We start from the raw sequence: 10,761 nt of genomic DNA, 5'->3' as shown, positions 1-10,761 counted from the left end.
AAAACTATGAACAGTCTTTGATTATTTTTTTTAAAATAACAACAACAAAGAAATTTGAAAAAATACAGATAAAACAAATGTGACTGCTGTGCCTGTGCAGTTTTTCAAGAAGGTACATACAATCTTCCAAAGCATGGCATCTCTGGGTGTGGGGAGAGGGAATGAAACAAAGGTGCCTTGGTGGGAAAGTTGGATGCTGCTGGCTTGAGGGAGAGCCATGGTCTCCCCTGGCCATCGATGCTGTGATTCTGTGGTTCAGGAAGCCACACAGAGAAACAAACCCCAAAGGAGAGACAGGAAGGTGGCTCCAGACGCGGCTCACCCAGCCACAGGGACAGGTATTTTGGGGTTGGGATGGTTGTCTTCCAGCCTATTTTTAAATCCTGGAGTCAGAATTCTTCATAGTAAGCAGCCAGAATCCTAAGGCCTATGTGACATAGGATACTGATAAACCCAATACCAAATCCATGATCATGCGATCAATTGCCAGCTTAGAGTGACCAGTACCAGAAATGGGGTCCCTAGTCCCAGTGACCACTGCAGATTGACGGCACACTCTCTCCTGAGACTCTTGAACCTGATGATGTTGGGATGGACTTTGGCACCCTGCTCAGCACACGGGTGCAGATATTGTCCACAGAACAGCTCAGGCTGGAAATCAGAACAGTAAGGATGAACACAGCAGACGTACTCTTAAACCTGAGTACTCAGAGCTGATGGGTCTGGTTCCATGAGTGTGCTGGTTCACGAGCAGACAGAAAACGTCTGTGAGAACTCCCAGCTTTCCTCCATGCCATGCCCAATCTGCCTTCCTGGAGAAGCAGAATGAATTGTGAGAAGGACATTGTTATATGGAAGATACCAATCCCAATCCCTGTGGTCTGTGACTTAGGCCCCTTTGAGCCACAATTACATTGACGAATGGCAACAATTACATTTATGCATTCAATCTAATGTTTAAGGATTAATGAGATAACATCTAGGAATATGCTTGGAGAAAACACGTTGTCCAAATGCGTAGGGATTATTTTTGCCCTACACATTGTATTTAGAGTGTATGGAGTTAAGTCATGGTGTCAATTAAAGAAACAATCAGAGCCTCAGAGTCACATTCTCTGTCCTGACCCCAAAATTATTTCTTTTTTAATCATTCAACTTCTAGCAACATTTTGTTTTCTATAATGGTGAAAAGTATGCCCAGGTAACTGGTGCTGCAGCAGGAGCACCTGATACGCTTCCATTTTCTCTCACCTTCCAGAGAGAAGGTGATGAGATATACTGGATGAGGGCAGTGGTGAACGGCATCACTGATTCCCTTTTAGGACACACTGAGTCATCCAATGGGATGGGTTCGTGTTTGTCCTTCGGGAGTTCCCACAGGCACCCAGCTTTTGTTGGTTAACTTCTCCGTCCTAGGGAACGTGAAGCGGGCTCCTTGGGGCAGGCTCTGAGCTTGGAGCCTCAGAGAGCAGATGAGTTTCCAGGGGCAGAAGGTAGGTATTGTGCTCTCTTTTCCTCCTGGTACACATGAATAAATAAATAAGCAGATGCCTCTATGAGGTTGTACAGCTGCCTCTGGCAATACATATTCTTGCTTTGATCTGAGTGCTGGTGATACACCCTATTGGAGAAGAGAGAGACCCTCCTCCTTGATCTAGGCTCAAGGAGGGAGAATCCAGCAACACAGGCTCCTGAGGGCTCCAACTGCTTAGCGTGACATCCTGTTGTAACGCTATGGGGAGAAAAGCAAGGCCCTGGATACTTGGAACAAACAATACAAACCAACACATCAGAGATGGCAGAAGGGGCACACCATGCTTCCTCCTAGAATAAGGTCAAAGGTCTTCAGGAACAGAATATAAGGGACCTCGGGTGGCCATGCCACCTTGCTTTTTGCTGCTTCTCCGGGCTGTCTAATTAGAATTTAAGGACATCACTGTGAAGGTCCTTTTGAAAACAGCTGGAGATGGTTGAGACCATAGTCACTCGTTTCATCTAAGCTCAGGTGGGAGTTCCAGCTGAGAGACCTTTGGCCAGTTATCCCTCTTCTTCAGGCCTCAGTTTTCTCTTCTGCAGAATGGGATTAAGAAAACCTATTTTCAAAGACTTGTCAGGTTAAATGAGATGATGATTGTAAAAAACCTTCACAAGGAATGCAAGTTTCCTTTCCTCTCACTGCTTCCACCTGAGATGAAGGTGACACAACACAACTTTTTTAACAGGGTCCCACCATCATACCCCCTCTTGGCGTCTTGTTTCTAACTAGGCCCCTCACACATGGGCCCTGTCCTCCCCTTACCACCTCAGATATCCCAGGCCGGGACGGCGAGGGGCATGTGGGAGCATCCGGGACCCTCAGGCGACAAGCTATGGTGCGCCACGCGTCCACTGCGCAGCGGGAGGCGGCCACGCCTGGAGGCCCCGCTGCTGGGCCCGAGCTCGGAGGGCGGGCCCGAGTGGCTGGGCTGCAGGTCGACCAGGACCTGGCGGCACAGGAGCCCGCTGGGCTGCTCCGAGTAGATCTCCTTGTGGCTGCCCGACGGCAGCGGGCAGAGGCTGGCGCGTAAGGCGGCGCGGAAGCCGCGACGGAAGTTCTCGTTGAAGTAGCCGTAGATTATGGGGTTGGCGCTGCTGTTGGAGAAGGCCAGCCAGTGGGCGAAGGGGAAGGCGTAGACGGTGACCAGGTGCAGCTGCGGCTCGCTGAGCTGCTCGTAGTCGATAAGCAGTAGCAGCGCCCACAGCGGCAGCCAGGAGAGGGTGAAGAGGACCGCCACCATGACCAGCATGTGCACCACGCGCACCCTGCGCCGCGCCGCGCGCCCGCCCTCCGCCTCCACCTCGCCGCCGCGCGCCGGGCCCGAGGCCTTGCACAGCTTGCGGGCGATGCGCGCGTACATGAACACGATGAGCGCCAGCGGCGCCAGGTAGATGTGCGAGAAGAGCACGGTGGTGTAGACCCTGCGCATGCCCTTGTCGGGCCACGCCTCCCAGCACAAGTACATTGGGTACGAGCGGTTGTGCGCGTCCACCATGAAGTGGTGCTCGTCGCGCATTACCGTCAGCGTGATGGCTGACGGGCACATGATGAGCAGGGCCAGCGCCCAGATGACCGCGATGATGGCCAACGCCTTCTGTAGGGTCAGCTTCTCGCGGAAGGGGTGCACGATGCAGCGGAACCTGCGCCGGGGAGGAGAGAGGAGCGGGTGACTCACGGACCTTCACGCAAAGCCATCGTTAGTGATCATCCAGCCCCGCACCTCTTCATCACGAGGCCCAAAGCTGCGTCAGAGGACAGCTCAGACATTTAATTAGCTTGCAAGCAAATTGGTGTCTCACCTGGGAGGGAGTCCTGGTTGAATAGTCAAGATACAAAGGCACAAACAGGATGTGGAAGAGAGAGGGGAGCGGAAACCTGCATTGTGGGAATCCAGCCTGTATACTTGGAGGAGTGCATTAATTAGCTGGCAGCTCACAGCATTAACATTCTGGCCTTGAGTGGTCCAATTAGGAGTATCAGAGAAGACACTTTTAGTTGTTTATGAGTCCTCTTGAAGAAGAGGCACCTCTACTGTATTGGGAATCTCTGCACCATTGCCTCTTGGACCGTCAGGGCAGCGATTATTAATACACCCGTATTTTGCAGCTAGTTTGCTGAGTGGTACAAAAATTGTGCTGGCCCGCTAACCAAAAAGGTTTTGTTCAAGTACACATGCAGCCCCACTGCAAGAAAGGCATGACCACTTATCTGTGCTTTCGTTGACTATGCAAAGGCATTTTTGACTGTGGATTACAAAAAACTGGCTAACTCTGAGAAGAATGGGAATCCCAGAACACTTGATTGTACTTATGTGAAACCTATACATGGACCAGGAGGCAGGCATCAGAACAGAGCAAGGAAACACTGCATGGTTCAAAATTGGGAAGGGTGTATGCCAAGGATGTGTCCTATCTCCATACCTTTTCAAGCTATATGCAGAACCGATTATCTGGGAGGCCTGACCTTATGAGGAGAAATGTGGTATCAGGATTGGAGGAAGACTCATTAACAATCTGTATTATACAGATGACACAACCCTGCTTGCGGAAACTAAGGAGGATCTGAAGTTCTTGCTGCAGAAGGTCAAGGACTGCAGCCTTCCATATGGATTGAAGCTCAACATCAAGAAAACAAAAGATTCTCACCACTGGGCCAATTGGCAACATCATGATAGATGGTGAAGAGATTGAGATTGTTAACAGTTTTAGTTTGCTTGGCTCCACAGTCAATACTCTTGGTACCAGCAACCAGGAAATTAAGACGAATTGCACTGGGAAAGTCTGCTGTCAGAGACCTCTCTAAAGTACTGAAGAACAACAATGTCAGTCTGGAGACTGATCCAGGCCATAGTCTTTGCAATTACTTGCAATGCATCAGAGACCCAGACAATGACTAGGGATGATAAAAGGAGAATTGATGCCTTTGAGCTATGGTGCTAGAGAAGAGTATTGAATATACCATGGACTACTAGGAGAACAAACAGGTTCGTCCTAGAGAGGGTGAGACAAGGCTGCTTCTGGGAGGCAAAAATTTTGAAGCATCATCTGACATACTTTGGACATGCTGCAAGGTGGGACCAGTCGTTGGAGAGGGACAGCGCAAGAGAGAAAGACCCTGGGTGAGATGGATTGACTCAGTCACTGGGGTAATGAGGCATTGGTGGATCCTGAACCGAACTAGGTCTTTCACATGGAAGGTGTGAATTTTACTACTGACCCACCAATGCCTCATTCCAGATCATAGACACTGATAACCCTAGGGAGCGGATCTTCACTCTGGCACACAGACAAATCACCAGGAGTTGAAATCAACTTGACAGCAACAGGTTTCTTTCATTTTACTGATGAAGAAATTAAGACTCAATAGATGTTCAGCAACTAACCCATAGAAGGAACGGGGTAAAAAGGAGGAGGAAGAAGACAGCTCACCCCTACAGTGTAATTCAAATGCATTTTAACTACAAGCTCTTCGCAGGCTGATGTCTTTTCATCTTGATGTTCCCAGAGTTTATGAAATCAAGGTGTGGGTGAGTGAGCAAACTGACAAGTTACTTAAGTCCCTTCTGAGCTTCAGTTTTCTCATCTGAAAAATGAGGCTAATTCCATTTCCTGCTCTGTAGAGTTGCTGGGAAGATTATAAGAGTTACACTTTCATGCTTCTTGAGACATGATGACTCTTTAAAAAAAAAAAAAAAGAGGGGCATCTACTCCCTAGAGTATATTAGGGCAGGTGTGACACAGTTAGTGAAACTGGCTCAGGATAGGGCAGGTTTCATAGCTATTATACATAGATTGGTATGAGTCACAGGCAACTCGATGGCACATACATTACTGATATACCTATATGGGAACCTACAAGAGGAAAAGATGTAAAGCATCACATGGGGAGGGGCAGAGCCTGCACCAGAACCCAGGTGTACAGCCACCTCCCCACAGAGTGCTCCTTTGCTTCATCACACTGTGTCCTGCCTCATTTATATGTTCTGCCTCTCCACCCTTTCTCCTGTTTGACAGAAACTTTAACCTCTGGAGTGGCCTGATGCAAGCCTTGCTATCTCAACCTGTATGACGTTGATCTACTGGCTTCATAGCAGCACATGGACAATAAATAGTCAGAGAACACATAATTTTAAAAAGCCCACAGTACTGACTGTAAGTGCAATAGTGGTGGAGGAGGGTAGTATGGCTTGGAGAATGCAGAAAGGTTTGCTGGGGGAGACTGAGACTTGTGGGTGCCACTCAGGTGCCAGTGGGAGAGGCTGCACACACAGAATACTTAACACTGCTAATGAAACAAAGATCAGTGAAGAGACATGACATCCTCCAATCAATGAGATCCTTAATGGCTTTGCACAGAGCAGAGCCCAGTTCCATCACTTGAACTTTCCACTTCACTGGATCCTAAAAGATTAGGTCTGACGGGGGAAGAAGTGAGAATACTAGAGTTTAGGAAGGGAGAGGCTAAGAAGTGACTGTGCTGGGCAGAGAGAGGGCGTGAGTGTAAGAACACAACGTTAGCAGGTGGAAGTGACTGTGTTGGGCAGAGAGAGGGCGTGAGTGTAAGAACACAACGTTAGCAGGTGGCATGTGTACTCTGGACTCTAGTCACTGTTTTGTAGTCTTGTACTTAAGAATCACCAGGAGTGGGAGCTGACTTAACAGCACGTAATGACACATATGTAGAAGCTTTATACGCAGAAGTCACCCTGAAGGAGCCTCTCACCTGAGGGAGGAAGAGGAGCTGTGTTGATTCAAGGTTTATTCTTTGCCCCTGGCTCTGTTCCTGACCTCTGGGCACATTTACAGACTAATACTTGTCAGAAAGCCCGAGAGAATCTGAGGCTGGAAAATGAGAAGTGGCTGGTGATGAGGTTGTTGGTATTATGTGACTACTCAGTTGCTCCTACAGTGTGTTTTGGAGGCTTTAAATCGCAGAAGATTTCCCACCTTTCTCCTGCAGAGCAGCTGGTGGATTTGAGCCGCCTGCCTTTGGGGTTGCAGCACAGCTCCTCACCAGGGCTCCCTGGTGATGAGGTACAGATGGGGAATGAGAGCAAAGAGGCTGTGTAGGGGAGTGAAGGAGCAGGGAGAACACCTTCCTTCCCAGTCACCCAGGTTCATGGCCCGATTCCTGCCTCCCAGGACTGCCTTTGAGCTCCGTGGGCCCCAGGAATCCCTACAAAACCACCTCAGGAGCTGCCTCTAGGTCTTTCAGAGGGAAAAGATGCACCTCTCCAAGCCTAGAGGGCGGCCTGCTGACATCCCTCCCCTTACAGGCTAAAGACTCAGCCACCATCTACTGTCAGAGGAACAACAGACTTCAAGAAGGTCCAGTAGAGGAGACTGTGGTTCCTTCCAGGGCCTGGACCCCAGTCAGCCAAGGGTAATGCCGCAGGAAACATCTCACCTTTCCACAGCGATGGCCACCAGGGTGAACACTGAGGCTGACACAGACATGCCTTGCACCAAGCCGCTCATCTTGCACGTGGTATTGTCAAAGGGCCACCCTGCAATGACAGAGGCCAATGCAGACTGAGAGATGGTGCATCCATAAAGAGCCAGAGACCTCCAGGCCATCTATGCCAGATCCCACCTGACACTCTGGTCTTTCCACCATGTCCTACAAGGTGGTCATCCAGGATTGGGGCACCCATTGTACCCTTAGTCCATGTCACCACAGACATGACCAATTTCAAACTACTGTTTTGAAATTTGTGTCACTGGGCACAAGGCTGGGAAGAAACACACAGCTAGGATTCATGAGTGAGTCCAAGCCATCTGTAACACACTGCTGAATGGCAGCTGTCCAGGTGTCTATCCTGGGGAGCCTGGAAGGTAAAACATGGAGGAAGCAGATTAGATGAACTGTGGTAACATGGATTGAATACTTAGCAACAGAGAAAAGAACCAGAATAAGTTATAAAGCACAAAACCATTTAATTAAATTAACAATATTTTCACATGAATAGCCTGAAAACCCTTGAAACAGAAAATCTATTGGAGTAGAGTAGGGGACAGCACATTAAAATATGCCATAAAACATCTATAATTAGCATAATGTACTACTTGTAAAGGAATAGACAAAAAGACTAGCAGAGCGAAACAGCCTAACAATAGAGTCAAGAACAATAGAAACATAGTATACCATCAAAAATACCAGCTTGCATCACTTTGGCAAAAACTGACTTGGTCAATTAGGCAACTGGATGGTGGTTAATAAAGAGAAATTTATCCTCCTGCCGTTTGGGTTAAGGAGGCTGAAAGTTCAAATCCAGGGTTCCAGCTCTAGGAGAAAGTTCATTGTTTCCTTCAGCCTCTGAAGGCCTGAAGTTCCCTGGAAATGTCCGTGTATTCTGTTCTTCCTCAGTGTCCAGGAGTTTCCTCTTTCAGATCCAAAAAGACTCATTCCACTCTTGGCATTTCTTTCTTGCTGGTGGCAAAATTGCCCCACACCAAACCTGCCCTACCTTCAGCTCACTTTTCTCTCCTTTTAACTCTAATAAAAGTTATTTTAAGTTATTTAAATAAGGAGACAGAGTGCACTGGGAAAACCTGCAGTTAGGGGTCTCTCCAAATTATTGAGGAATAATGATACCAGTTTGAGGACTAAGGTACATCTGATTCAGGCCATAGTCTTTCCAATTACATGCTATGCATTTGAGAGCTGGAAAATGAATAATTTTGACAGAAAAAGAATTGATTCTTTTGAGCTATGGTGCTGGAGAAGAGCACTGACCATTCACAAATGGTCAAGAGAACAAACTGATATGTCTTGGAGAGGGTGCAGCCGGAGTGCTCTTTGGAGGCAAGAATGATGAGGCTTCGCCTTACATACTTTAGCCTAGGAAGCGCTCTTTCTTGGAGAAGGACATGATGCTGGGAAGGGTGGAGGGTCGGCAAAGGAGAGGAAGACAAAGTGACTGCTGCAATGGGCTCTTGTATGTCAGGAAGTGTGAGGATGGCACAGGATAGAACAGGGTTCAGATCTTTTGTTCGTAGGGTCACTATAAGTCATACTTGACTCGATGACACTTAACAACAACAAACACCCCAGGGAAGTTTCCTTCTCATCTGATTAGAGTTTTTTTTTCTTTTTAATTTTATTATTTTTGTGTGCGTGTACCGTCAAATCAGATCTGACTGGTACTGGAGGAGATTGTCCCTCCTTCCCCGGCAGAGCATCTGGTGGATTCGAACCGTGTGCCTCTGGGATTGTAGTTGCAGCTCCTTGCCACTAGGCCACCAGAGCTCCCCTCTGATTAGAGTTTTGATGGGATCAAGAGATGATGCATTCTATCCTTTATCAAATAGGGGAGATCTTTACATGGCTTCTATACCTTATTATTACATGCATATATTTTGGGGACACAAGTCAATCCACAAGATTAGCCATTTGGGAAAAAGTAATATTAAACCTATATATGATATGGAAGAATAAACTCCAGGTAGATTAGGGATGTAAATGTTAAAAAAATAATTTAAGTTGTTCAAGCACTAGGAAAAAAAAATATAGGTAAATTATTCTTTAACCTAAGGAAACTTGGTTTAACCTAGGGAAAATTTTCTAATTCTGCTTCAAAATCTGGAGGCAATTTTAAAAACTGATAAATCTGACTATATAATTTGTAATTGATTATAACTTTTTTTAAATAAACAAGGTTAAAATGCAATTGACAACTGGGGGAGGGAATGTGCATTGATTTTCAAAGATAAAATGCTATTATCCTTCACTTAGAAAGAGTTCTTTTAAAAAAATTGATCGACTAATCAATTCTGCAAAGTTGAAGTCATTCTCTGAAGGTCAATTCTGCTTTCTTTCTTCATCAAAGTTGAGGTGCTATTTACTTTTGATCCTTCTCATATTTTAATAATAGCATTTGGAAGCGGAAAGGAAGTAGACAAAACAATTGACAAAAGTGTTTTAAAATGGTCTTAAACATCTGAGAAAAGTGTTACAATTTCATTCACAATTTTAAAAATTACATTTACCTCAGTAGAAATGAAAAATGGGACACACATTTTGTTGACAAAGTTATGGATAAAGACATTCTTAGATGCTGTTGGTGGGAAAGTGAAGTGGAAGGGAATTCTGAAATAATAACTAATGGTGCTATTTTCTGTAAAGATTGCATGACTGTGGGTTTCAGAAGACAGTATATAATAAAAAACAAATAGAAGAAGTCCAAGCTATAGTGAACAAAACTTTAGAAACTGACAGAACACCAAGTGAAATATTTCAATAAACAGATGTAAGGCTGGAGGTGCTCATTTGTCATGATTAAGAAATTTAGGAAATGGGCATTTGGCCAACCAAATAGGGACTCGGAGAGATCTGTCTTTGTGCCTTTTCTAAAGCAAAATGTTCTAAGAGAATGAAAAAGTATCAAACAAAATAATTTATATCACAAGTACAATCCTGCCAAAGAGAATTTTAAAATTATTTCAGCTTACATTAACAGAATTCAAGCTGGATTCAGAAAAGAACATTGAACAACAGATCATTGTTTTTTACTGAAAGCAGAGAATACTAGAAAGATGTTTACCTGTGTTTTCTTGGCTACACAACTACGTGGATCATAACAAATTATAGATAATTTTATTATAGACAATAATATTGTGAAGAATAGGACTTTCAAAATACTTAATTGTTCCCATGTAGAACCTGTATATTGACCAAGAAGAGGCAGTCACTAGAAAAAGGGTGTATTGTATGGTTGAATATGCATCAGAATTGTATTATTTTACCATATATATTAATTTGTATGCTGAGCAAATAATATGAGAAGGTGGGCTATATGAAGAATTCCATCAGGATTGGAAGAAGATTCATTTATAATTTACAATAGGTAGTTGGCACATCTTGCTTGTTTAAGGCAGAGCTTGAAACGCTGACAGATAAAAAGATAGCCTTCAGTATGGATTAAACCTCAACATAAAGAAAACAAAAATTCTCACAATTTGACCAACAAGCAACAGCATGATAAATGGAGAAAAGAGTCACCTTGTCAGTGATTTCATTATACTTACATGCACAATCAAGATCTGTGGAAGCAACAGTTGAGAAATCAAATGACAAATTGCATTAGAAAAATCTACTGTAAAATATCTCTTTAAAATGTTAAAAAGCCCATCAACAAACGAATGGCTAGAGAAGCTGTGGTATATTCGCACAATGGAATACTATGCTGCATTAAAAAACAAGGAACTCATGCAATATTACTCAAA

The 10,761-nt window shown here is 45.1% G+C and overlaps 1 protein-coding gene across 1 annotated transcript in view; it reads right to left on the bottom strand.

Moving 5' to 3' along the window:
• Positions 1-2,303: 2,303 nt before the first annotated feature.
• The window catches only part of NPFFR1 (neuropeptide FF receptor 1), a 28,341-nt gene continuing 19,883 nt past the window's right edge, over positions 2,304-10,761 (bottom strand). The window contains exons 3-4 of the mRNA XM_006889044.1: positions 6,944-7,043; positions 2,304-3,177 (exon numbers count right to left, since the gene is read on the bottom strand). Of these exons, the coding sequence (XP_006889106.1) occupies positions 2,304-3,177; positions 6,944-7,043 (974 nt within the window). The remainder of the gene's footprint in view (positions 3,178-6,943; positions 7,044-10,761) is intronic.

This window comes from Elephantulus edwardii, unplaced genomic scaffold (assembly GCF_000299155.1).
Source record: "Elephantulus edwardii isolate Elephantulus edwardi_28Jun2011 unplaced genomic scaffold, EleEdw1.0 scaffold00074, whole genome shotgun sequence".
Classification (NCBI taxonomy): domain Eukaryota; kingdom Metazoa; phylum Chordata; class Mammalia; order Macroscelidea; family Macroscelididae; genus Elephantulus; species Elephantulus edwardii.
This window is presented reverse-complemented; position numbering and strand designations above follow the sequence as displayed.